Below are 27,738 nucleotides of genomic sequence, written 5' to 3' on the forward strand. Positions count from 1 at the left end.
TGGTGATGAAGGAGTCGATTTATGCTCAACCTACAAACGTTCAGGTTGCTGAACAGTTTAGAGGCAGTCTTGCCCTCAATGAGAACACTGTGAACTGAGTCACATCAAGAGGGAGTAAGTGAAGGATAGACAGAGAGAACAAGGGGGCAAGATTGAGGTTGAGATCTTGAGCAGTAGTTTCCCATTTTGATCAGCGCTTTACAACAGTTCACTGCAGCAGAAACAAAATTCAGACTCACACTCACACTAAACACACAGACACTCACACTAAACACACAGACACTCACACTAAACACACAGACACTCACACACACACTAAACACAGCATGAAACACAACAGAGACGGAAAACTGCATGTAAAAGTATTTTCTAATCTGTAATTAGAAAATGTAAAAACCTTAAGTTCACCCTCTTGACACAGTTTTGAAAAACACTCTTTAAACAGTAAATCTTGTTGTAAAGTAGCTACTCAAGAAAATAAGTTGCTGCATTCTCAAAAAAAATACTGTATCGTGTTACAAAAAATTACAATATAAATATCCTTAAACAAAACCAGGCAAAGCCATTCAGTAGTCACTTCATCCATCCATACTGATAATGAAGCTGCATTCCAGACATGGGCTCAAACACAACTTCTCCAGGACACTTCCTGCAATGAGCTGCTGGGAAACTGAATTTGGGGAAACCTTTCCACTTTAGTTGAGACTTCTATAAGGGCATGGATTAATCTCACATTTTCAAACCAATTGTCCATGCACTCGCCTGTCCTTTCAGGCCAGTTAGGTTAGTGTAAATCTCTAATGCCAGGATGTGAAAGGGCCTGCCCTTGTTGGACTACAAGTCTCTGGGAATTTTGGTCTGGTTTCTCCCAAGCCCCTAATGCTGGAAATGGGGGTTGTCAGTGTTGAATGGTGAATTCTGGCCACTGGGCTGTTCCCTTGCATGGAGGGATAACTGAATTAGAACAGACTGATCTGAGGAGACGTCACACCTGCCAAGGACTGCTCAGCCTTCCACTGAAGAGGAGGCCAAATATAAAAGGTGCTCTCAAAAGGGGCATCAAGAACCTTACATTAACCTTTTACTCAAGCACTGCTGGTGTGAAGGTTACAGGTTAACTGCAGTTCTGGCTGGAAGGAGAATTGGCATCATTGTATGTAGCTATAATATAAAGCTCATAGGAATTCCTTGATGAACAACCTCCAAAGTTACACTTTGTGTGGCCATCCCCCACTCTCTGAACAAGCAGCCTTTTGAGTTTTTAGACACACCCCATCATTGCTATAAACACATTAGTATGCAAAGTAAACCGGACTAAATGGATATAGATTCTTTCAGCTAATTCTTCTGACCTGCTTACAAAAAGTGCATTAGTAACTCCTTATACTTGGCAAGATTATTCTGAGGAAAACTGGTCTTTTAACGTTTTACAACTTCTTTTTCCTGTTTGAGATGAAACAATGCCAAAGGAACAAATGATCTGAACCAAGAGGCAGGAAATTGCAGCATCACAATATTCACATGGGGGGCTTCCGCAAGGTGCATCTGTCCCTGGTGGACAGGTACCACCCACAGATAGGTGTCACCTAATTTGCCCCAATTCACAGTGTCTAGTCAGTGTCCTCCTTTTCGAAATGAGGATGCTTAATGCTTTGTGACATACACAGTGTCCACTACTTTGTGCATTCTATTGCCCACATTTATCTTGCCTGATGTGATCCCAGGGTGTTAGGAGAGACTGCAATTCCAGAAGTCTGCATTATCAACTATGACTATGCACACATCCCCCATTTTCTTTCCCCTTAAACTGACTGAACAGTAAAATAAACATGCACAACTTGTCTCCAACTCCAACGGGATGTGGAAAAGGCACTGAGCATACATATCACTCTCGCCCTGACAATATGCCAGCATTCTTTGCCAAGATGAAGGTCAGAAGATCATTTCACAGGTAGTGTCCCTCCCTCCCTCCCTTACCCTTCCCCCCCAACACACATTGAATCCTGGATGCATGCTCCATACTGGTAAAGCCACTATATCTAACAGTGTTTAAAATCAGCTCATGATCTGGAGGAAGTAATCGATTCCAGTGTAGATCCTCAGTTGTTCGGTGTACAAGCGACATTAAATCAACTCTTTAGCAGTCTCTTTAAGTTACATTTTACAAATCAAGTGAAAACGTCTTCGAGTTCAGTAGTATTCATATTCCTTTGTGGTTCTAACCCCCTTGAAAACAGTAGTGTCAAAGTTCAGAGTCAGAAGATCCAGTTGAAATAGGTGGTTGTTGAGTCAACAATTCGCCAGGGGTAGAAAGCAATATCTCTCAGGCCCACTAATCAGACAGGAAATTACCCTGTTCACGTAAATGCCAAATGATTTATTTATGAGATATACTTTTCAAAGTTTTAAATCATATTCTGTTTTTCTCCCGATGCTGCGATCAGCAACTTGCAAACTCTGCTCACTTCATCCGATTGGCTCTCATCAGTAGTACGATGCAGGACGGAAGCCCAGCCTTGCTCAGGAAGGGGTGTTTCAGTAATTCGGAAGCCACCGCCCTCTGGGTGGGGTCTCGTACCAACAGCCGGTCCAAAAAGCCTTTTAGCAAGGGAGAAACCTAAGAGAAAGGAAAATAGGGGCTTCAGAAATAAAAACATTCAGAGAATGGTTACGTACTGCCTACGTTACTGAATTGACAAGAGTCCTGAGGCCTGGAGCAATGACCCAGAAACAAAAGTTCAAATCCTTCCACCACAGCAGGGAAATTAAAATTCAGCCAGAGTGATTCAACATGGAAACAGACCCTTCGGTCCATTCTGACCAGATATCCTAAATTAATCTAGTCCCATTTGACAGCATTTGGCCCATATCCCTCTAAACCCTTCTTATTCATATACCCATCCAGATACCTTTTAAATGTTGTAATTGTACCAGCCTCCACCACTTCCTCTGGCAGCTCATTCCATACACACACCACCCTCTGCTTGAAAAAACTGCCCCTCAGGTCCCTTTTAAATCTTTCCCCTCTCACCTTAAACCTACGCCCTCCAGTTTTGGACTCCCCTATCCTGGGAAAAGGCCTTGTCCATTTACTCTATCCACACCCTTTATGATTTTATAAACCTTTATAAGGTCACTCCTCAGCATCTGATGCTCCAGCCTATTCAGCGTCTCACTGTAGCTCAAATCCCCCAACCCTGACAATATTCTTGTAAGTCTTTTCTGAACCCTTTCAAGTTTCACAGCACCCTTCCTATAGCAGGGAGACCAGATTTGCACACAGTACTCCAAAAGTGCCTAACCAATGTCCTGTACAACGACAACATGACCTCCCAACTTCTATATACCAATAAAGGCAAGCATACTATTTGCCTGCAACTTCACTTTCAAGGAACAATGAAGCTGCACTCCAAGGTCTCTTCGTTTAGAAACACCTCCCAGGATCCTACCATTAAGTGTATAAGTCCTGCCCTGATTTGCTTTTCCAAAATGCAGCACTTCACATTTATCGAAATTAAACTCCATCTGCCACTCCTCCATCTGGCCCATCTGATCAAGGTCCCGTTGTACTCAGAGGTAACCTTCTTCACTGGCCACTACACCACCAATTTTGCTGTCATCTGCAAAATTACTAACCATACCTCCTATGTTCACATTCAAATCATTTATATAAAATGACGAAAAGCAGTGGACCCAGCACCGATCCTTGGTCACAGGCCTCCAATTTGAAAAGCAACCCTCCACCACCACCCTCTGTCTTCTATCTTTGAGCCAGTTCTGTATCCAAATGGCTAGTATACCCTGTATTCCATGTGGTCTAACCTTGCTAACCAGTCTACTATGACGAACCTTGTCAAACACCTTACTGCAGTCCATATAGATCATATCCACCATTCAAAAAGCTCAATCAAGTTAAAGAGACATGATTTCCCACACACAAAGTCATATTGACTATCCCTAATCAGTCCTGGTCTTTCCAAATACACGTAAATCCTATCCCTCAGGATTGTCTCCAACAACGTCAGGCTCACCGGTCTATAGTTCCCTGGCTTTTCCTTACCACCTTCCTTAAATAGTGGCACCACATTAGCCAACCTCCAGTCTTCCAGCACCTCACCTGTGGCTATCGATGGTACAAATATCTCAGCAAGGGGCCCAGCAATCACTTCCCTAGCTTCCCACAGACTTCTGGAGTACAGCTGATCAGGTCCTGGGGTTTTATCCACCTTTGTGCGTTTTAAGACATTCAGCACCACCTCCTCTGTAATATGGACATTTTTCAAGATGTCATTATTTATTTCCTCATGTTCTACATCTTCCATATCCTTCTCCACAGTAAACACTGATGCAAAATACTCATTTAGTATCTCCCCCATCTCCTGCAGTCCCACACATAGGCAGCCTTGCTGATTTTTAAAAGGGCTCTATTCTCTCCCTCATTACCCTTTTGTCCTTAATGTATTTTCAAAATCCCTTTGGATTTTCCTTAACCCTATTTGCCAAAGCTCTCTCATGTCCCCTTTCTGCCCTCCTGATTTCCCTCTTATGTATACTCCTACTGGCTTTATACTCTAAGGATTCACTTGATCTCTGTTGTCTACACCTGACATATGCTTTTTTCTTTTGCTTGACCAAAGCTTCAATTTCTCTAGTCATCCAGCATTCCCTACACCTACCAGCCTTGCCCTTCATCCTAACAGGAACATACTGTCGCAGGACTCTCATTATCCCATTTTTGAAGGCTTCCCATTTTCCAGCCATCTCTTTACCTGCAAACATCCGCCCCAATTAACTTTTGAAAGTTCTTGCCTAATACCTGTCAAAATTGGCGCTCCTCCAAAATTAGAACTTTAATTTTTAGATCTGGTCTATCTTTTTCCATCATTATGTTAAAACTAATAGCATTATGGTCACGGTTTCGAAAGTGCTCCCCCACTGACACCTCAGTCACTTGCCCTGCCTTATTTCCCAACAGTAGGTCAAGTTTTGCACCTTCTCTAGTGGGTACATCCACATGCTGAATCAGAAAATGTTCTTGTACATACTTAAATTCCTTTCCATCCAAGCCTTTAACACTATGGCAGTCCTAGTCTAAGTTAAAATCCCTATTATTCTTACAAATAACTGAGATCTCCTTCCAAATTCTCAATTCCCCACTGACTATTGAGGGGGAATCTATAATACAATCCCAATAAAGGTGATCATCCCTTTCTTATTTCTCAGTTCCATCCAAATACCTTTCCTGGACACATTTCCAGGAATATCCTGCCTAAGTACAGCCGTAATGTTATCCTTAATCAAAAATGCCACTCCCCTCCTCTCTTGACACCCTTTCTATCCTTACTATAGCATCTATACCCTAGAACATTAAGCTGCCAGTCCTGACCATCCCTGAGCCATGTCTCTATAATTGTTATGATATCCCAGTGCATGTTCCCAACCAGGCCTGGAGTTCATCTGCCTTACCTGTTAGGCCTCCTGCACTAAAATAAATGCAGTTTAATTTATCAGCCCTACCTCACTCTCTGCTTTGTTCCTACCTGCATTAATTAATTCTGAAATAGAATTAATGGTGATTCTCTAAATACCATATCATCAGGAGGTCTTGTGTTGTGATAGTGTCCCTACCTTTCAGCCGGGAGGCCTGTTTTAAAGTCCCGCCTGCTCCAGAGGGTGTTAAGTGATATTTCTGAACAGGTTGAATAGAAAATACCTTAAAATATCAGATTGTTGTAAAAACCCATCTAGTTCGTTAATGCCTTTTAGAAAGGAAGGCTGCCTGCCTTACTTGGTCTAATCTACATATGACACCCTATATGCCAGACATCTCAGGAATTAGGAGAAGTAGGCCACTTAGTTCCTCTGACCCATTCTATCATTAATAAGATCAAACATGATCTTGCTAACAGCCTCAAATCTCACCTATTCCTGACAACCCTTGACTCCCTTGCTAGTCAAGAATGTATCTACCTTGGTCTTTACGTCAACACCTTGAACACAGTCACGGTTACTTAACAACCGACGGGAGAGGGAGGCTTAAGTCAGGATCGCAGTCCTATTGCAGGGCTCTGACCCAAATATTGACTGGAGTTTATTCCTAAACATTTTTTTGTCCCCTCCAAGCTAAGCTGCCCTTTAAAACCTAGATCTTTGACTAAGCTTGTTCTTATGTGGCTCAGCATCAAATTTTGTCTGATAAGAATGTTCCTTATAAAGTGCTTTGGGACGTTTTGTTACACTTAGGACACTAAGGCAGCCGTGAGAGAAGCAATGGCCACTGGGGAGGCAACAGCCTAGCGATATTATTACAAGACTACTAATGCAGAAATTCAGCAAATGTTTTGGGGACCTGGGTGGAATTTGAATTCAATAAAATAAAATCAGGAATTAAGAATAATGAAATAATTGTCATAAAAACCAATCTGGCTCACTAAAGACTTTTAGGGAATGAAACTGCCATCCTTAGCTGGTCTGGCCTACATGTGACGCCAGACCCATAGCAATGTGGTGGACTCTTAACTGCCCTCTGGGCAATTAGGGAAGGGAAATAAATGCTGCCTAGCCAGCGACACCCTCATCCCATGAATGAGTAAATAAACTACATACATGCAGACCCTTGAATGCATTCAGCCTTTGATAAGAAAGCAACCTAGAATTTCTAAACTTTGTATTTATTTACATTAATAAAGCCAAATTGACAAAATGTATTATTCTTGCAAAAGAACCCTTAATAAGTTGTATTTTTTTTTGTGGCAGCCAGACACATCCTTTCGCTGGAGTGAATGGATAAACTTGCTGAGCAGCATTCTCTTGCATGTTCGGGCGAGGGAGAATGCAACAAAGGCTAATTACGATCTGGCTCTGTATCTGTAACTAGCTGGATGGGGGCTCACAGTCAGCTGACTGAGTGAGGAGACACGAGCTTTGGAGCTAAAGCTGTGGCATCACTCTCAATTCCAGGGCAGATAAAACAAACACAAATTTCAAACTAAAAAGCAATGAAAGAGATTCGAATATAACACATCTTGACTTTTAAGTTTCAAAGAATTTAAAATGTACAAAAATGATCACTTCACGAAGACAAAAATTACCCCAGAATTGTCAGTCATTGGAGTTTAATAGATTGAGGGGAGATCTTACTGAAAGGGGAACCTGATAGGGCAGATGTAGAAAGATTGTTTTCCCTGTGGGAAAGTCCAAAACCAGAGGGCACAATCCCAGAATAAGGCATCACCCATTTAACACAGAGATGAAGAGAAAATCCTTCTGTCAGAAGGTGGTAAATTTGCAGAAATCTTTATTGCAGAGTGCTGTCAAGGCTGGGACATGCAGTATATTCTAGGCTGAGAGAAACAGATCTCTAAGGGAAATAAGTAAGGGAATAGAGGCTCACAGGGAAAAGGTAGGGAAGTGGAACTGAGGATTATCAGATCAGCCACAATCTCACTAAATGAAGAAGTGGCCTTGATGAACAAAATAGCTTCTGCTCCTATGTCTAACAATGTTAACTGTAGCAAATTCCTGTCACTGAAGCAGTAAAAACGAAGAACCTACTCTCTTAGGTGTTGCCAATGTCTGGATTCTCCCACTTCTCTAAGCGCACTCCATTTCTCACTGAGATGAAGAATATTTCTGCATTAATGCATTATACACCACATTACCTTTTGGCCATTCTTTAGTTTGGGTGGAAGATTGTCCCGTATCATTTTCATGGCTTTCAGAGGAGGTTCATTGAAATATGGAGGTTCCCCATCAACCATCTCAATTACCATGATACCCAAAGACCAGATATCCACCTGGAAACAAAGAGGGGGCAATGCATTACTCATATTCAGCAAAAAGATGAACAGCCCTTGAACGCTTTGCACTGTCCTTAATGGAGTTAACAAGGTGTCAAAAAAGAAACTACCAAAATCATTAAAAATATTTTCAGAATGAGACAAAAATCAGACAGGCAATAAAGACAGTTAACAAATATTTGTAGCGATTGTAATGAAATCAGCCAGGTGAACCTCTCAGAATATGGAGTTCCCTGATTGGGGCTATTAACCTGGTCCAATCAGGGAGCCCTGGCTGACAGACATAAACAGAGGTTCTGCTCACTCTGAGAAAGCCGGACCAGTGTTAAGAATCATGCACGTGTAAATAAAGGGTGACTCAGTGACGGCCTCTGTAGAGTTATTTCATATTAACTGAACATGATGATGTTTAAAACAAAACTTCTCTCTGCCATTTTCTCAATCCTGTAGCAGATTTAATTCTCTCTGAACCGATATTTACAACAGGAGGAGAGAGAAAATTCTTGTCAACTCTGATTAAACAAGTAGTTTAATCTGAGAACTGTTTAACTAGAGACTCAAAGCTTTAGACACAGCGCCCCGAGACTTCTGCATCGGTGTAGCAATACCCGAGGACTGGAGACTCTGGTTCTCCCTTGCTATCCTGAAAGTCCTGGCACAGATTTGGAAATGTCCATAATGCAACACAGCCTCAGTCAAGTGGCTGTTCCTCACAAGCAATTCTAGAAAGTCAGGGGCTATTTGACTGTGGATAGCATCACCAAACCAGTGCTCAGCCAACAATCTTCTGACTCTTTTCATAGGGGCACTGACGTTAAGTGCTCAAGTTATAATTAGTATAGCTCAGCCGACAGAAGAGGTCAAATCTGGGTGCTCTTGGCTTGTTCAGCTTACTGCTGTGGTTACGTGTTTCACTTTCTTACAGAGGCACAGCTGACTTGTTTCACAGCGCCGTGCTTACACAGGCAAGTTTAATTTTGTGTGAAAACGCAGAAAGTGAGTTATATTAATATGAATGCCAAACCAAATTGTAAAAGACATACTGACTCTCCGTCACCTCTCAATACAGAAATAAACCGATTGTTACCTCTGGTCCATATGGCAACCGAGAGATTAACTCAGGTGCCATCCAGTAAGGAGTGCCCACCAGTGACTTGCGCCTTGGTACATCTTTTGATACCTGGGCACAGAATCCAAAGTCTGAAAGCTTCACCTTTAAGAAAGGACAAAGTGAATGAAAAATAGGCTGCACAGACATGAACTCAGAGACAAAAACAGAAACTGCCAGAGAAACCCAGCATCTGTGGAGAGGAAGCAGTCTATGTTTTGGGTCCAGTAACCTTTCTTCAGAACTGGGGTCACTGGACCTCAAACATTGACTCTGCTTTCTCTCCAGATCTGCTGAGGTTGTCCAGTAATTTCTGCTTTTGTTTCAGATTTCCAGCATTTGTTTTTTGTTCATTGTATAACTCAGACTCTGCTTTCAAACATGATCAAGTTGCAAGTGACCTTGTTAGGGAGATGGGTGATTCCCTTCTGTAGAAAAGTCAATGCACTTTGTGTGCCCGCCAACATTTCAGATCAGATTATTACAGGATGGATTACACCCCCTGAAAGCCTCATGTTTCTTTTCAAAGCCTCCCACTTTTCCCAGTCTCACTCTCGTTTAGATATATTTGCTTCCATGACATCACCTACCAGTGAGTCTGATCCTGTGCTGACCTATCAGCAATGAATAGGAACATCCCAGTATGTGTCACTAGGCATCAACCAAACCCATGATGTACTGAATGCAGCCTTATCATCAAGAGCAGAGAGAGCTGCTAACCTGGGGCTGACTGGTGACTATGCTCACAGTACAGCTCAAGTTTAGAGGCCTACGTATTTACTCAGAATCACAGGGAGCCAGAGTCACATCTGGAGCCTACTGTGAGATGCCTACACGTTGACCAGCTTCCCTCTTCCTTATGAATGAGAACAACAGTAATTTATCACCAGGTGAACAGAAATGATTGTGGTATTGGATTAATGTGTTTTAAGATCAGAAACCATCTAATTAATAAATGTTATGGGACATTATGTTGAGGTTGTACAGGACGTTGGTGAGGCCTCTTCTGGAATACTGTACACAGTTCTGGTCTCCCTGTTATAGGAAGGATATTATTAAGCTGGAGAGGGTTCAGAAGAGATTTACCAGGATGTTGCCAGGAATGGAGGGTTTGAGTTACAACGAGAGGTTGGATAAGCTGGGAATTTTTTCCACTGGAGCATAGGAGATTTAGAAGTGATCTTATAGAGGTTTATAAAATCATGAGGAGTATAGATATGTTGAATGCAGGTGTCTATTCTCTAGGGTGGGGGATTTCAAGACTAGGGGGTATATTTTTAAGGTTAGAGAAGAAAGATTTTAAAAAGACATGAGGGGCAATTTTTTAAAAACACAGAGAGGGTTAGTGTGTGGAATGAACTTCCAGAGGAAGTGGTGGATGCAGGTACAGTTACAATGTTTGAAAGACATTTAGATAAGTACATGAATAAGAAATATTCACAGGAATATGTGCCGATCGCAGGCTGGTGGGACTGGTTTAATTTGGGTTTATGGTCAGCAAGGACTGGTTGGACTGAAAGGTCTGTTTCTATACTGTATGGCTTTATGACACCAAGACTATAAACCAAAGAAAAAGAAATTTTGTGGAAGCTTTGTCTTGCACTCATCAGGACAATTCACAAGAAATAGCAATGTAAAGGGAAAATGACATTTTATACTACGTGAATATATTTACACACACACAAAAAGATTTGACAAGATGCGTTTATTTCATTATTACTCAATTCTATAAGAAACAATAAGTTGTGAACAAAAATAAACTTCAATTTTATATCTCTAATTTCAGACAAGACAGATTTAAAACCTTGCTCCGGGGAAAAAATCAAGTTACGCTTTATAACACTGCTCTGTGCAGTACCTTTTGCAGCCACAAAAGGGCACCCAAACCCTACAGGATGAGAATTATTTAAAGCACTATGATTTTACTTTCTTTTCATGACTGGGTTTATTGTATTACTTTCACCAACACCATTTTTATTCCATAATAACGAACTGAAGGGGAAGATCATAGCCATATTGAACAGAACAGCTGTAAACGAGCAAGAAACAGTTTGGGATGGAAATGTCTTTTTTTGACAACCAATAGTTTTTAGGGATCTGTATCTTGTTCCATCTGATTAATGGCAGTCAGTCCAGTCACAGTCTTCCCAGATTTGCAGAGGACTTTGGAGACAGAAATTGTGCCTTATGGACAAATGGAGATTTTATTTCTTGCTGTGATTTTTCCAACTTACAGTCATTGACACCATCCATTTACCAGAAAAATGCTCCCCAAGGTATGAGGAAGAAAATCAGGTAGCCAGTGTGAGCAGGGGACTACAAGCTTGCTGCACTAGGATAGGGGGTGGGGGGGATTAAAAGGGAGAGGGGGAAACAGGTGAGGACAGAACAGGGGATAGGCCAGAGTTTGGGAAATGGAATAAAAGAGCACACTTGAGAGGAGAAAAACAAACAGATGGGGACTGGGGATTTCAGCACCTACAATGATTAATTTCATAGAGTCATAGAGCTGTACAGCACAGAAAGAGACCCTTCAGTCCAACTCATCCATGCTGACCAGATATCCTAAATTAATCTCATCCCATTTGCCAGCATTTGGCCCATATCCCTCTAAACCCTTCCTACTCATATAACCATCCAGATTTTAAATGTTGTAATTGTACCAGCCTCCACCACTTCCTCTGGCAGCTCATTCCATACACACACCACCCTCTGCGTGAATAAGTTACCCCTTAGGTCCCTATTATTTCTTTCCCCTCTCACCTTAAACCTACGCCCTCTAGTTTTGGACTTCCCTATCCTGGGAAAAATAACTTGACTATTCACCCTATCCACACCCCTCATGATCTTATAAACCTCAATTAGGTCATCCCTCAGCCTCCGACGCTCCAGGGAAAATAGACCCGGCTTATTCAGCCTCTCTCTATAACCCAAACCCTCCAACCCCAGCAACATCCTTATAAATCTTTTCTGCACCCTTTCAAATTGAAAAATATCTTTCCTGCAGCAGGGAGACCAAAAGTGAATGCCAAGTTTCAGTAGAAAGGTCTATAAAAAGGGGAAGCAGAAAAACGCCCACTGGTAGAGTGCCTGTATAGACTATACATGGAGATTAGTGCCAACTTCACACACAAAGGGAGTCTGTACACCCACTAATTCAGCTCCTCCATAAGAAAATAACCAGTTGGGCAAGTTCCCAGTGTCCTTACCAATGCACCACACTTTCCACAAGCATTTTACCAGGGTGGGGATGGGTGAAAGACATCATGTAATGCTGTGGGGGTTAAATGACTGGTCACTTAATTTAAAAAGTTGATGCAACAGCAGATCCATATCCCAGTCCTAAACATTCAATTGCCTGTCTTTTGGGTTGGATAGACACAGCTTATAGACTATTCCTACCAGAAACAGATAGATGGGGTGAATCCCAATTGTAGCTTAAATAATAAAAAGATACCATTTTCTATTCCCATTTATTTCCCCAGCACTGTCCATAAAAGCTAATTAATGGGTATTAACTTACCCTTCCATCGTGCGTTAAAAGAATGGAGTCACTCTTAATGTCTCTGTGAATAACACCCTGCGCATGTAGAACAGCCAACCCCTTCAAAACAGACAGGCAAACAGTTGCTATCTGCTCCTCATTCATCCTGTAGGACAGAATTTAACATTCATCAGGTTAATTGCTGCCTGTAACCTTCAGGAGGAAAGTACTCCAAACCAATTTTAATTTTTAGTTACAACAAAAAGATAAAGAGACGTTATAAAACGTTTTGCTGCTGCCAATACTGAAGGGGTCTTGTGGCTCAGTGGCATTGTCCCTAACTCTGGGCCAGGAGATATGGGGTCCAAACCCACCTGTTCCAGAGATATGAAATAGCAGGCCGATTAGAAAAAGCACCCGAAAATGGGCTGCAAGTTTAAGTGGAAAAGGCTAAAATTTTACTAGAAAGAGAACACATAATTGTCCAAAATTTAACTCATTTTTAATATAAATGGAATCATTTTAGCTTAAAACTTCCACTTCACTGTGTGTCCTATACTGTCCAATATACATGTTTGAATAACACCTTCATATATCAGTGCTGCACATTATTTCTGGAATGCAGTAACCATGTTTGTGGGCGTATGATTTTAGAACAAATTCTTTTGAGTGTAGCAACCTTTCTTCCTCCAGAGAATTGCAGATGACAGAGGCTGACGTTCGGCCTGTTTCGCCTGTGTTGACTTTGTCAATGGACTGCTCTGGCCATCAGTTTGTCGTTGCCTCATTGGTCTCTGGAGCTGCTCAGTTGAAACCAGCCAACTTGCTGCACATGTCACTCCAGCAACAACTTGGAACTGTGTGTGGTGACATCCCCATCTCCATCACATACCAACCGCCACCAGTGCTGTAGCCACCCCGCCCCCCAAAACAAACAATCAGAAGCTGTTTGCAGAAGTGATCACAGAAGCAAGTCACTGTTGCACCACAACTGCCATGTTACGCGTTTATCTGCTAGTGCCAACGTTGACCAGTTCTGCATTAAAACACCTTGCCAGTGATTGCTTCGATGGGTGATCCATACCTGGTATGTGTTACAATGTCAGTTAGTGCCCCTCCTTCCAGGAATTCCATCACCACCCACAGCTCGTCATCCACCAGGTAACTATTGTACATTTCCACCACATTTTCATGATGGTAGTCTCGCATTATAACAACCTGCAGAGAAACAAGAGGAAGGCATGTGTGAGACTGTCACTGCAAGGATGACATTGGTATTGCTCACGCAGAGAGCTCAGTTATAATCAAAACAGGCAATCTCCCTCATCAAGATTTATGTCTCATAAAACATTTTATAGCCAGATCGCCGTGCCATCCTCAATCTGTTTTGGGAGTGCCAGGCTCACATCTTTCAGTTTCAGTCAGACTGTGGCAGCCTTTTAAACGCGAGTTCCAACATGCATTCCAATATATTTCATTGATGCGAGTTGCTTACTAATAACCACAGAGAGCACAGTACTGGAATACATACTCTGGCACCAAAGGCCACAGTTGCAAAGTGTTTTGTGGCATTGGACAGCCAAGAGTTCAAACCTGACCCGAAATTTGCAAAACAGAAACTCCACAAATCTGGTTTTTGGGGTAGGAAAATTCCAGTCTGAGTAAAGGGGCTTTAACGAGTACAGTACAGAAACAGTATTCAGCCCATATAGTCAACATTAATGCTATGCATGAGTCTTGTCCACTCTCTACTTCACCTGCCTTCATAGATTTAACTAGAATTGCGACTCAACTTACTGCCATTGGGATAAGTTCCAGCTTCCAACCACTCTGAATATAGATGCTTTCCCTGAATTCCTTATTCTTAATGTCTTCTGGAGGTGACCTAGCAAGCTGCTCAGTTGCTTGAAAAAGAAACCGAAGGTACCAATACTCCAGGCCTGCAATATACAACATAGATATATGCAGACGGCAGAAACGCATTGTCACCTTCTCAACAGGATTTGGAAACTGGGCAATAAATGCCAGTGATTGCACACATTCTGTGCACAAAGTATCTTTTAAAAATATTACGGTCATTCTGGTGGGCAATCAGGGTCTTGCAACCATTCACCAGTAACCTTCAAGAACAGTTTGTGTTGAGGAGCTTTTGGTTTGCGAGTCACTGCTACAACTACAGTTGGGCTATATGCAGCTGTTGCGGCCAGGCCTACTCTGCTATCAGTCATGGCTTTCACAAGTAAACACCAGACTCAGCACAACTGTATTTATCATTTTGGAACTCCAAACAAAGTGACTGCAAAGTAAATGCTTAACCCAGCCCCCATTCCTCTCTACTACATTTAGCTTTTCTTAAAAAAAACTCAACTCTGCAGTTTAAATTCCCACAGGGATGGCCACTTCTTACGAAGCTGGTTTCTCTTGCGCCACTACAGTCCCCGAGCTGGGCCCCCCGATGATGCTCATTAATAATGCCTGAGCACCACATACTCATTATCTACGGTAAGATCAGTCAAAGTTCACAATGGGGCCTAACGGAATTAACAAGACCAATTTATGTGGAGGCCACATCACCTTAACGGTAGGAAATTATTTCATATTGCCGTGATTCAGATCATTTCAGGAGAAACCTCTGCCCAACTGCCTTGGGGTCAGCCAGTAAATATACCAGGCAGCAGAAATATTTCAGGTTCAATTAAGGTCTGCACTGAGCTAATTACCGCAAAAGGAGGCATTAATAAGGGGTGCTTCCAGCAAAATTTAGGCTGGGGCAGGGTGGAAGAGAGAGTGAATCAATTGCAATTCCCTTTCCCGCTCAAAATCCAGCGATCCCTGCGCCAGAAAGAGCATGGGGATTTAGCTAGGCAGTGATTCTCCCACACTCAAAGAGCCCACAAATTCTCATCACTTAAGTTCACAAATTGCGATTTGAATTAAGCTCTGGTTCTCACCCAACCCTTGACCCACCTCACCAACACTGGCAGGAAAACACCGAGCTGGGGGCAGGAGCAACATGGATTTGAAACTAGCTGACTGATAGGAAACAGAATTGTGGTTAGTTACATTTTCAGGCCAGAGGAAGATTTATTGTGGAATCCTCCAGGGGTCAACGTTGGGACCTTTACTTTTGCCGATGTACATTAATGGCCTAGTGTATACAGCACAATTTCAGAATTGTAGAGGTTATAAAACTTAGAAGTGTTGAGAATTGAGAGAAGGATAACATAGAACTTCAAAAGCATACAGACAGGATGGTGGAATGGCCACAAAGACTATTTTTAAAATTCATTCATGGGATGAGGGCATCACTTGTCAGGCCAGAATTTATTGCCCAGATGGCAGTTAAGAGTCAACCACATTGCTGTGGGTCTGGAGTCACATGTAGGCCAAGCCAGGTAAAGATGGCAGTTTCCTTTCCCAAAGGGCATTAGTGACCGAGTTGGGTTTTTCCAACATCAGCAATGGATCTATGGTCATCATTAGCTTCTTCATTCTCGGTCTTTATTGTATTCAAATTTCGCCATCTGCCATGACAGGATTCAAACTCAGGTCCTTAAAACATTATTTAGGTCCATGGATTAACAGTCCAGCATAATACCAATAGGCCATCGGCTCCCCTTGAAGTGGCAGATGAAGTTTAATGCGGAGAAATGAGGGGTGATTCATCTTTATCGAAGAACATGCAAGGACAACATGAAATAAAAGAGCACCTTTAAAAGGGGGTTCAGGAACAAAGGGATCTGGGTGTAGATGTACAGAAATCATTGAAGGTGAAAGGACAGGTTGAGAAAGCAGTTAATAAAGTGTACAATATTCTAGACTGTATTAACAGAGTACAAAGGCAAGGTGATCATGTCGTATGTGTGGAAGACAATCATTTGGCCTCAGCTGGAGTACTGCATTCATTGCTTGGTGCTGCACTTTGGGAAGGATGTGAAGGCATTAGAGAAGGTACAGACAAAATTCACAAGAATGATTCCAGGCATGGGGAACCTTACTTATATGGAGTCAGGACTGTTTTTCTTGAAGAAAAGTCAAAAAGGGTCTGAACACAATAGATCAGGAGAATCAGTTTCCACTCATAGAATCCCTACAGTGTGGAAGCAGGCCATTCGGCCCATTGAGTCCACACCAACCCTCCGGAGATCATCCCACCCAGACCCATCTGCTCTACCCGATCCCTGTAACCCTGCATTTCCCATGGCTAATCCACCTGGCCCACACATTCCTCAACAATTTAGCATGGCTAATCCACCAAATCTGCACATCTTTAGACTGTGGGAGGAAACCCATGCAGACACGGGGAGAACATGCAAACTCCACACAGACAGTTGCCCGAGGGTGGAACTAAACCTGGGTCCCTTGCGCTGTGAGGCAGCAGGGCTAACCACTGAGCCACCTCTTATGAATGGATCAAGAATGAGATTTAAAGCAATTGACAGAAGAAGTAAAAATGATATTAAAAAAAGCTTAATCAAAGAGTGAATGGTTAGGGTCTAGAATGCACTGCCAGAGTGTTCAATCGAGGCATTGAAAATAGAACTCCACTGTTATTTGGTGCAGGTTTACAGGGAGAAGGCAGAAGAATGGCATTAAGCAAACTGCATCTTACAGAGAGGCTGGAGACATTATGGACAGGGTGGCTGTTTCCTGCATCGTTGCAATTCTGTGATTCTGTGAACTACTGCAGGAGAGATTAAAAAAAAAGTAAAGTATTGGGGAATCCTTCCTGCAATTCACTTAAAACTGAAGTCATGATGCAGGTTAGTGAGACAAACCTGCTGAGTTTCTCCAGCATTTTCTGTGTTTGTTTCAGATTTCCAGCATCTGCAGTATTTTGCTTTTACTAACACATTTTGCCTCCAAATGCAAGTATTCCTCATGCTTTCTAATGTGAAGACCATGTTATATATTGGAAATGGGCTTCAAGTATGAATAGCTGATGATTACCAGTGTACAGAGATCTTAGTGCCCACATTACCTCATTGAACAGCAGCTCTCGCCTCTGCTGTTTCCGCAAGTCCATTTTCTTCACAGCGACCAGCTGTCCTGTGCTCTTCACAGTGGCAATGCAGACAATCCCTGTTGACCCTTCGCCAATTTTAATAAAATTTTCCAGGTATGTTCTTGGGTCGCCAGGGTCCACCACCATCTGGAGAGCTGCCTTGAACTGCTGGTGGGACACCCGCTGTGGCTCACGCTGGGGCGACCTTGACTCGAGTCCCTGGGGCTGTGCTGGGTACGGAGCCTGAGAGTTCGGCTGCGCCACACGTGGCAAGTGTGTGTCAGAGGAATGAGGAACCAAGCCCTGGTGTGGCGGCTCAGAATGGCCCGGCCTATATTGACCGTGCTGTGCTTTACTCGTGTGACCCAAAGCCGGGTTGGGCCCATTGTGTCGGACATCATGAGGCATTCCCACTCGATGATCAACCTTAACAGCAGAGGGGGAGAAAAGGAGATGGTCAAATTGTTTACACTAGGACACATGTATCGTCCCTTTTTGACTTTCACGGAAGTCTCCTCAACTTCAGCCTCAGTTAAGTCACCACCTTAATGATCAACATTAACAATCATTATGGAATTCAACATATTGGTATCAGTATGGGAGAAATGCTCCCTGCAGTCACACAGTCACAAAGCAACTTAGAACACTGAACTGCTTGACACAAAGAGACTGGAAGGGACAAGCAATTAAAATATTCTTGCAAGTCAATTTTCAGTGGTGACCCAGCCCACTTCCTATGTGACACACTCAACTCATGACACAAAACTGCCTTCACTGATGATCTGTAATTATCAGTTACCACTGCAGAGTTAATATTATACAGAGCTCTCTATCATATCCCTTTATGCTCTATTGTAAGGTACGCAGACATATCCCTGCATGTGATTAATCACTTAACTAATGCAGATTGTTGCTTTACAACATTGGATGCTCCGAGTTTCTCAGCTCAAATTGTTGCTCTTGGTTCTCTCTTATCATCTGTGTCAAACCAGGAACCATCAGTACCTCACCTCAAAATTACATGGTTCAAAATTAGATAATAGATCCCAAGCCAGATGAAGAATGACATTAGATGTAAATTCTTTCCTTGACTATTCCTTTACTGAGACATCAGGTATGTCCGCCTCTTACCTACCAAGCCAGCTGTCCCTCTTTGTAAGTACTAAGATATTTTCTAAGCAACCTGTTCATAGATGTTATGAACCCAGACCTCCTGGGCCAGACACTTATCACTGCACCACAAGAGCTCTCATGATATTTTAAATCGACCAGCTCAGATTATGTTACGACACTTCTCTGGAGGAGGTGGGACCTGAATCCGAGCTTCCTGGTTCAGAGGTAAAGGCACTAACACTATGCCATAAGAGCCTCCAAAAGTTGTCAAGAGTCCTTCACCCAAGGATCTTAATATAATTAATATTAACAAACACTATTAGGAAAGGGAAAATTTTGTAACGTACTTCAGAATAAAGTGGAAATTATAGAATTTAACAAAATTTTAGTGACCACTGTATGATCTCTGCCAAACAAATCAATCCTTTCTCTGCATTGCCATACAACCCTGATCGTCAATGGTTCAGCGTAAAATATATAGTCATGATAGAAATGGCCTGGGGGATATGCATCACATCTCATTCCAACATCAATGCCATGAGGCAGGAGAGTTCATGTGGAAACACAGATACATGCCAGCCCTGCTCCATTGTGTCTAATCCCACATCCAACGCCATCTCCGTTTGTGATTCCCAGTGCATCACAGGATCATAGAGAAGGAAGGGTAGATTGCTCCAGTTGTGCCTCTAGACTGTTGTAGAGTCTTACAGCACAGGAAGAGGCCATTCAGCCCCATTTTCCTGGTCTGGCTTTCTGGCATCTTCTAGACTGTGCACCGCGACATGGTCAAATAGGGACAGAATGGAGAGGGCAGGATCACCAGAAATGGTCACACGCCTAGACCTGTCTGGTTCAGACATAACCTTCGAGTGGATGGTTCACCTGCATAACTAAGGTGAAGAACTGGGATGTTAATCAGAAAGAAAGCTTTAAAGCAATGTCAAAAACACACTTACCCTTGTAGAGTTCACACCCTTGACATTCTGATACACAAGGTTTTTGTTTTTAAAAAGAAATTGCAAAGACCGTACATCTCAAAGGTCCAACTATAAACAGAACAAAACCATTATTCCTAAAACCTAAAGCCACTTAGCTCACTGCCTTCACTATATCTTCTGGTCCACACCAACGAACAATTCAACAAGGCTCAAATTCTACTTTACCTGATCTTAACTTCATTCAAATACTCAAATGTCCCAAAACCTATCAAACTCCCTGTCTGGAATATATTCATCGCTGTGCATTCACAGCCCTCTGAGGTAGAGAGGGCACAAGACTCACAAACCCGAGTGAAAAAAATCATCTCAGTCCTAAATAGCCAACACTGCATATTGTGACCACAAACCCTGCCCCAATTCTAGAATCACCAGCTTCTCAAACCCACTAAAAATTTTCTATGCCTCAAGAAGTCACTTCTCATTTTACTTAATTTCTCCTCACAGGACTGTGCACTTGTCAGGGAGAGAGAGGCAGGGAGAGAGAGGCAGGGAGAGAAAAAAAAGGGGGAAAAAGAGGCGGGGGAGGGGGGAAAGAGCGAGAGCAAGAGCGCAAGCGAGAGCGAGAGCGCGAGCGAGAGCGCAAGCGAGAGCGCAAGCGAGAGCGAGAGCGAGAGCGCGAGCGCAAGCGAGAGCGAGAGCGCAAGCGAGAGCGAGAGCGAGAGCGAGAGCGCAAGCGAGAGCGAGAGCGAGAGCGCAAGCGAGAGCGAGAGCAAGAGCGAGAGCGAGAGCAAGAGCGAGAGCAAGAGCGAGAGCAAGAGCGAGAGCAAGAGCGAGAGCCAGAATGAGCAAGAGAGCCAGAATGAGCAAGAGAGAGCACAAGAGACAGCATGCCAGAAACAACAAAAAGAGAGCGCACCAAAAAGAATGAAAGAGATAGAAGCGAGCCAGAGAGGAAGGATGCAGTTACTGCAGCTGACTAACTTATAGCGAGTGACTCCATTAACTACTTCCATATCTGCCACCCTATCCTAAATGTCATTTCGGGCTCTCAATTCTCAGAGCTCACATTGACCTGCATTCATCAAAATGATGTGTTGCCAAAGCTTGCCGTAGACAAATCTAATTATGTACCGTATCTGATAACATTTTCTTATTGAAATATTAACCATCAGTATAAATCTTCAACTTACATTAAATGCTCTGATGTCACAGCAGCGTGTCATAAAGCAGTTTAACTGCTTGAAGCTTTTAACAGACCAAACGTGACAGATACTCCCCACAGAAAAAGTCAATCCTCCCACCTCATGCCACTTACTTGGGGTGACAAGACTGATAACACTCAAAGCCCTGGCTTAAACACGACGCTGCACTACATGTACACTGCTTATATTTTTCTTCAATAGTATTCCAAAACTCATGACCTCCACCATCTAGAAGACGAGGGCAGCAAGGACAGGGGAACACAACCACTTGCTGGTTCCCAGAGTTCCAAGCCAGGCTGGCTTGGAACTATTGCCCCTTTGCTTCACTGTTGCTGGGTCAAAATCCTGGAGCTTTGCCACCACCACCCCACTGTCCCAGTAGCTGAGAGCGGTCCAACAACAACACACACTGCAGCAGTTCAAGGCAGCAGCTCACCGTCTCATCAGCAGTTCAGCATGGGTCATACGTGTTAGCCTTGTCCGTGATACACACCCCATGATAACAACAAACATGTCGAGGTTTTACAGGTCGTTGGCGATGCCTCTTCTGGAATACCGTGTCCAGTTCTGGTCATTCAATTATAGGAAGGATATTATTAAGCTAGAGAGGGTTCAGAAGAGATTTACCAAGGTTTTGCTGGGGATGAGATGTCTGAGTTACAAAGAAAGGCTGGCTAGGCTGGAACTTCTTTCACTGGAGCGTAGGAGTTTAAGAGGTGACCTTATAGAGGTTGATAAAATCATGAGGGCTATAGATGGGGTTAATGGTAGGTTTTTTTTTCCCTTGGACGGGGAAATTTCAAGACTAGGCGGCATATTTTTAAGGTGAGAGGTGGGAGATTTAAGACAGACATGTGGGGCCAGCTTTATTTTCCAGAGGGTGGCTCACATGTGAAATGAACTGCCTGAGGAAGTGGTGGATGTGGGCATAGTTATGTTTAAAAGACATTTGGATAAGTACATGAATAGAAAAGGTTTGGAGGGATATGGGCCAGGAGCAGGCAGATGGGACTAGTTTAATTTGGGATGTTTGGCATGGATGGGCTGGACCAAAGGGACTGTTTCCCTGATGTACGTATCTTAGGTGGAAGATCGGAGGCTGTTAACGCTCCCCATGCTGCTCTCAAGGCCGGATCCCACATGATATTGGCAGGTGCTGCAGGGTCAGCACTGGGAAACACAAAAAGGGTGCCTGCCACACGATTTAAACAAAACATCACCCTACAAGTTCTGGACTTGGCAGAGGCAGGCTACAATGATCAAAATGTAAACCCCCACCCTTTAAGATAAAAATGCAGGTCTTACTATAGCTCAATAGTTGCACATGGGAAGAAAGAGAATTGAAGACAGTTAACTTCTCTGTTATAGAAGTTCTGCAATTAGGTAATCACAAATGAGCAAGATGCACTTATTCCAAGAGTTCCCACAGCAGCACCAGTGTGGATGCTAGGCTGAATACTGAAAAGTACATTATCAAACAGACTTGTGTTACTGTTCACGGCTAATCATGAAAACCAGATGCCTTATGCCATGCATGGAGACCGGATACAATTAAGAAAAGTAAACAGCAAAATAATTGTAGCATTCCCAAAGACAGTGCCCACGTTATTATAAACAACATGGCATTTTCTAGAGATCATAGCAGATTCAAAAACATAAGTGAAAAGTTACATGCAGTTTTGTAAACTACACACCTGTCTGGGAGGCCTCCCCTTACAATTGTACTCAAAGGAATAGGAGGAAGCTATTTGGCCCTTCAACTGGTTCAATAAGATCATGGCTGATCTTAAACTGTATCTTAAACCATCAAGCCACCTTGGGCTCCAGTTGAGTTGTAAAATGCTTACTTAGCAAAAACTAATCAATCTCTGAGTTTTGAAATTTTCAACTAGCCCCTAGCCTCAGCAGCTTTTTAGGGGAGGGATCTCCACAATCCTTTGTGAAATACTGCTTCCTGACATCATCCCCATCTCAAATTTTAAGATTACGCAACATCTTCTGCATTCAGTCAACAGAGGAAATAGTTTCTCTCCATCTACCCTATCAAATCCTTTAATCAGTTTAAACAATTAGATGATCCCTTAATCTTCTGTAGTTCAGGGAATTCAAACTCATTGACATGCAACCTCTCCTTGAACTGGAACCCTTTTGTCAGTCTTAGAATCAAAAATACTGAAACTGCGCCACATTCCCTTGAAACAAACAGCATCCAGTCAGAACTGGGTGCTCTAAATGGGTCCTAAACAGAGCTTTATGCAATTATCACAGAAATTCCAACCATTTGCATATTATAATCTCCTTCAGCCAAAGGTCAACATTGCATTAGCCATTTAAATTATTGTTTTTGTACCTGTGATTTTGGTACACAGTACACAATTTGTCGTTTCTCCCCAATTTGGAATTAACTCTGACCAAGCTCGCTTGGTCCAAAGTGTGTACATTTCTGCCTACTTACTTTGACTAATTGCTCACCAGAGCTTTAGCAAAGAGAGGAGCACGTGGGTTACAGACCTGACTGCTGGTGCCTCTGCCTGCTCCTGTCTCAGCCATTGGGTAAGTGTTGAAAGGTCTTCCTGTCTGGTGCACAGTCTTCATCGCTCCATCTCCACCAGGAGCATTTGACGGACGGATGTTTGGGCCAGAAAGGGGTCGCTTGTCCCTTGGAGACTGCGGGCTGTTCTTGCCTGTGTACTTAGATTTCGGCCTCTTGTCGGAGCTTTCGTTTTTCTCTCGCTTCGACGTGCGTTCCTGAGAGTTTGTAGGCTCGCTGAAACCGACATGGTTTCCTTCCCGATCGCCCGGTTGGTCTCTCCTGCCATCTGCCTTGTCGTGTGGTTTGCTCTTGCTGTCAGGATGCTTGTGGTGATCAGGGCGGGCCTCCCTGCTGTTATGATGGTTGGGCCTGCTCCCCCCAGTCCTGCTTGGCTCCTGCCCCCTGGGCTGCTGTGGGTGAGCCCGGCTGTCTGCCCGCTCTGCATTCCGGTTCTTTTGCCTATCGTCCCTGCCTTGGTCGCGCTCATCCCGGGATCCTGGCTTGCCCCTCTCACTTCGCCCCTTGTGTTCATGATGCCTGTCTAGTTCAGCGGGGTAGGTGCCCTTGGGTGGGGTCTCGTGCACTCCATTCTTGTGCATTCCATCTTGTGTGGGTTCTTGACAGAGTAGAGATGGTGGACTTCCTCGCCGCAGGGAGTTGGAACGCGTTACGGAAACATTCTCAAATTCATCCAAAAGCCAATTCAGAGAGCCATCAATTCCAATTTTGCTTCCTCGGACAATGGCCTGAAACAATAGAAAAGAATGAGTCGACTCTAAATCAGAGAGGCCAGAGAGAAATATTCAGTGAGGAACTATTTACGGAGGTAAGAATTACAGTCACACAGCATGGAAACGGACCCGTTGGTCCAACCAGTCCATGCCAACCATGTTCCCAAACTTTAAAAAAAAAAGCGAGAAAACTACAGGTGCTGTAAATCGGAAACAAAAACAGAAATTGTTGGAAAAGCTCAGCAGGTCTGCAGCATCAGTGGAGAGAAATCAGAATTAACGTTTCGAGCCCGGTAACCCTTCCTCTGAGGCCCAAAACACCAATTCTGATTTCTCTTCACAGATGCTGCCAGAACTGCTAACCTTTTCCAGCAACTTCTATTCAAGTTTCCAAACTAAATTAGTCCCACCTGCCTGCGCTTGGCCCATATTCTCTCTAAACATTTTCTATTCATTAATTGATCCAAATGTCTTTTGAATGTTGTAACTGTGCCTGCATCCACCACTTCCTGTGGCAGTTCATTCCACACACGAACCACTCTGCCCCTCATGTCCTTTTTAAATTTTTCTCCCAACACCTTAAAAATATGCCCCCTCACTCTAGGAAAAAGATTCTTTTCATTTACCTTATCTATGCCCCTCATGATTTTATAAACTTCTGTAAGGTCATCCCTCAACCTCCTATGCTCCAGTCAAAAAAGTGCCAGTTTATTTTTGTATCTCAAACCCTCCCATTCACAGCAACATCCTGATAAATCTTTTCTGAACCCTCTTCAGTTTAATAATATACGTCCTATAAAAGGGCGACCAGAACTGCACAACGTTCTATACAACCTCAACATGATGTAATAAAGCTCTAAATGTCCACAGCTCATTGGGTGAAATTCCTATCTCAGGATTAGGAGGTCATGGATTTAAGGCTCACCCGACAGATACAAGTAGATAATCTGACAACGCAGTGATGTATGGGGAAATAAAAGCAAAATACAGTGCAGAGCAGGTGTCATATCAGACCCAAAATATTAACTCTGTTCCTCTCTCCATAGGTGCTACCAGACTGCAGTTTCTCCAACACTTTCTGCTTTTAAATATTGAAGAAAGGTTGCATTGTTGGAAGTGTTATGTTCAAGAGGAAATTGGATGAGGTGCTAAATTGAGACACTATTGGCCTTTTCAGGTCTAAGCATTTGAATAGCAGAACAATATTCTGATGTTAGGGCCAAATTCCTCCTTAAACTCACTCACTGAAGCTCTCATGGCTGCGGGAACAACTGTTTCCATGCTGTATGACTCTATGACTGTAACTAAGTCAGCATGTTGTTTTGCACCTCTGGGTAGGAAATGGAGTTTCAATTTGCCCCTGAATAGCTTCTGTGCAATCTGAGCACATAACCCCTAGAAAAATGGAACAGATACAGAAAAATATCAAACACCAACTTTGGAACCCTGCAACAAACCATTGGGCTGTTCCAGCAAAGATGTCAATAATAAAGGAGCTAGCATGCTGTTGTATACAGTGCTCCTTAGGCTGAACCATTTAAAATCCACAGTTCGCACTTCGAATCCATTCAATGGAAGCTTTAAAAAAAAAAAGCCCAAATGCATTTAAAATAACCGCCAGCAGAAATGAATTGAAACATTTAGCAGAATCAATAGAACGTAATATAGAAACAGGGTGTCAGGTGAACGGATCCCACCCAGTGCTTTTCTTGCTGAATCCCGGATTGCAATCCCAACATCCTATTCGGATGCATCACTACGTGGTTTGGCAACTGCTCTTTCCAAGACCACAAGAAACTACAGAGTGTCATGGACACAGCCCAGTCCATCACGCAAACCAGCCTTCCATCCACTGACTCCATCTATACTTCCCATTGCCTCGGGAAGGCAACTAATATAATAAAAGACCCATCCCACCCTGGTCATACGCTATTCCATCGGGCAGAAAATATTAAAGTTTGTATACACGTACAAATAAATTCAAGAACAGCCTCTTCCCCGCTGTCATTGTACTTCTGAACTGACCTCTCAAATTTTAAATTTAATGTTGTAGGGGTGCCGGTGTTGGACAGGGTGGACAAGGACAAAAATCACACATCACCAGGTTATAGTCCAACAGGTTTATTTGAAGATACAAGCTTTCGGAGTCATGATCCTTCTGCAACCGTAACATTGTGTTCTTCGCTCTGCTCTATAAACCTAATGCACTTTGTATGGAATGAGCTGCCTGCACTGCACACAAAACTTTTCACTCTTTCTTGGTACACAGTCTGTTTCCGTGTTCTATGACTCTACAGTCCAACCAGACCATGCCGAACATAATCCCACACCTGCATGCTCCTGGCCCATATCCCTCCAAACCTTTCCAACTCATGTGCCTATCAAAATGTCTTTTAAATGTTCTAACAATGCCCACATTCACTACTTCCTCAGGAAGTCCATTCCCATGCGAACCACCCTCTCTGTAAAAAGTTTGCCCCTCATCTTTTTTAAAATCTCTCCTTTCACCTTAAAAATTGTGGTCCTAGTCTTGAAATCCACTATCCTAGGGAAAAGGCAACTACCATTAACCCTATCTATACCCTTCAATTTTATGAACTTCTACAAGATCACCTCTCAACCTCCTACGCTCCAGTGGAAGAAGTTCCAGCCTTTCTTTATAACTCAAACCTTCCATACCTGGCAACATTCAAACAAATCTCTTCTAAACCCCCTCCAGCTTAATACTATCCTTCCTATAACTGGGAGGCCAGAACAGGACACAGTATTCCAGAAGACACCTCACCAAATGTCCTGTACAACCTCAACATAACGTCCCAATTCCTATACTCAAAGGACTGAGCAATGAAGAGAAGCGTGCTAAGTGCCTTTATAACAACCCTGTCGATATGTAATGCAAACTTTGAAGAATTATGTACCTGCACCCCTAGGTCTCTCTGTTCTACAACACTATCCAAGGCTCTACCGTTAATTGTATAAGCCCTACCCCTGTTTGTTTTATCACGTGACAATAACAAACTAAATCAATTATTCTTATGAACTCGACCTAGACCACTGTTTCTTTGATTTGCACTTTAAAACATTGGAGAGCAAAGGGAACTTAAGGCTGGTTGTGTTGCAGGTAGGGCCATGGGGACAATGCCTTGTCTCTTGGCAACAGGAGAAGGAAAATGGAGGAGATGCCTATAGTGAAGGAGAGGGGGAAGAGCAAGCGGTAAATAGGGGACAGCAGAGGAGGGAAATAAAATGTTATATACTCATTTACAATCTCAGTTCACTTCAGGTTAATCTTCAGTGATATGTTGTTGAGCCATTCATATATCCACTTCCCCCCACTTCAGATCAGGCCTTCTGACACTCCCCCAAGATACATTCATCCACCAGTAACTGTATAGAAACAGGCCAGGCTGCCCAATACACCAGGCTGGTGATTATGTTCTACATGAGCTTCCTGCCACCTTATTTCATCCAACACTGACGTAACCCGTTTATTTTTGGCACATGTACTTGGTTTCCAGCAGCAAGCCCGACATTCTATTTTCTCTCTCCCATAGGATAGAGAAAATAAAGTTCCTCCTGAATTGCCGAGTGGATTGATCAGTGACTATCCATTAATGGCTCCTGGGCTCTGGCTTCCTCCATAAGGAGAAACATCTTCCCTGCTATCAACCCAATCAAAACCCTTCATAATTTATAACAGGCCAATCAGACACTCTTCAGCCTTTTCCTTCTTAGACAAGAGAGCCCCATCCAATCTGCCTTTTCCTGGTGGTTACATCATCTGAGTTCTGGCATTTCATACAGTATGCTGGGCTGGTGTTAATT

The 27,738-nt window shown here is 43.1% G+C and overlaps 1 protein-coding gene across 1 annotated transcript in view; it reads right to left on the bottom strand.

Annotated features, from left to right (window-relative positions):
- Positions 1-357: 357 nt before the first annotated feature.
- LOC109938171 (p21 protein (Cdc42/Rac)-activated kinase 4) overlaps positions 358-27,738 on the bottom strand; it is a 61,863-nt gene continuing 34,482 nt past the window's right edge. Inside the window, exons 2-8 of the mRNA XM_048618153.1 lie at positions 23,161-23,928; positions 17,373-17,822; positions 13,476-13,609; positions 12,431-12,557; positions 8,887-9,012; positions 7,662-7,796; positions 358-2,617 (exon numbers count right to left, since the gene is read on the bottom strand). Coding sequence (XP_048474110.1) covers positions 2,462-2,617; positions 7,662-7,796; positions 8,887-9,012; positions 12,431-12,557; positions 13,476-13,609; positions 17,373-17,822; positions 23,161-23,781 — 1,749 coding nt within the window. The 5' untranslated portion in view covers positions 23,782-23,928 and the 3' untranslated portion in view covers positions 358-2,461. The remainder of the gene's footprint in view (positions 2,618-7,661; positions 7,797-8,886; positions 9,013-12,430; positions 12,558-13,475; positions 13,610-17,372; positions 17,823-23,160; positions 23,929-27,738) is intronic.

This window comes from Rhincodon typus, chromosome 39 (assembly GCF_021869965.1).
Source record: "Rhincodon typus isolate 14 chromosome 39, sRhiTyp1.1, whole genome shotgun sequence".
NCBI classification, from domain to species: domain Eukaryota; kingdom Metazoa; phylum Chordata; class Chondrichthyes; order Orectolobiformes; family Rhincodontidae; genus Rhincodon; species Rhincodon typus.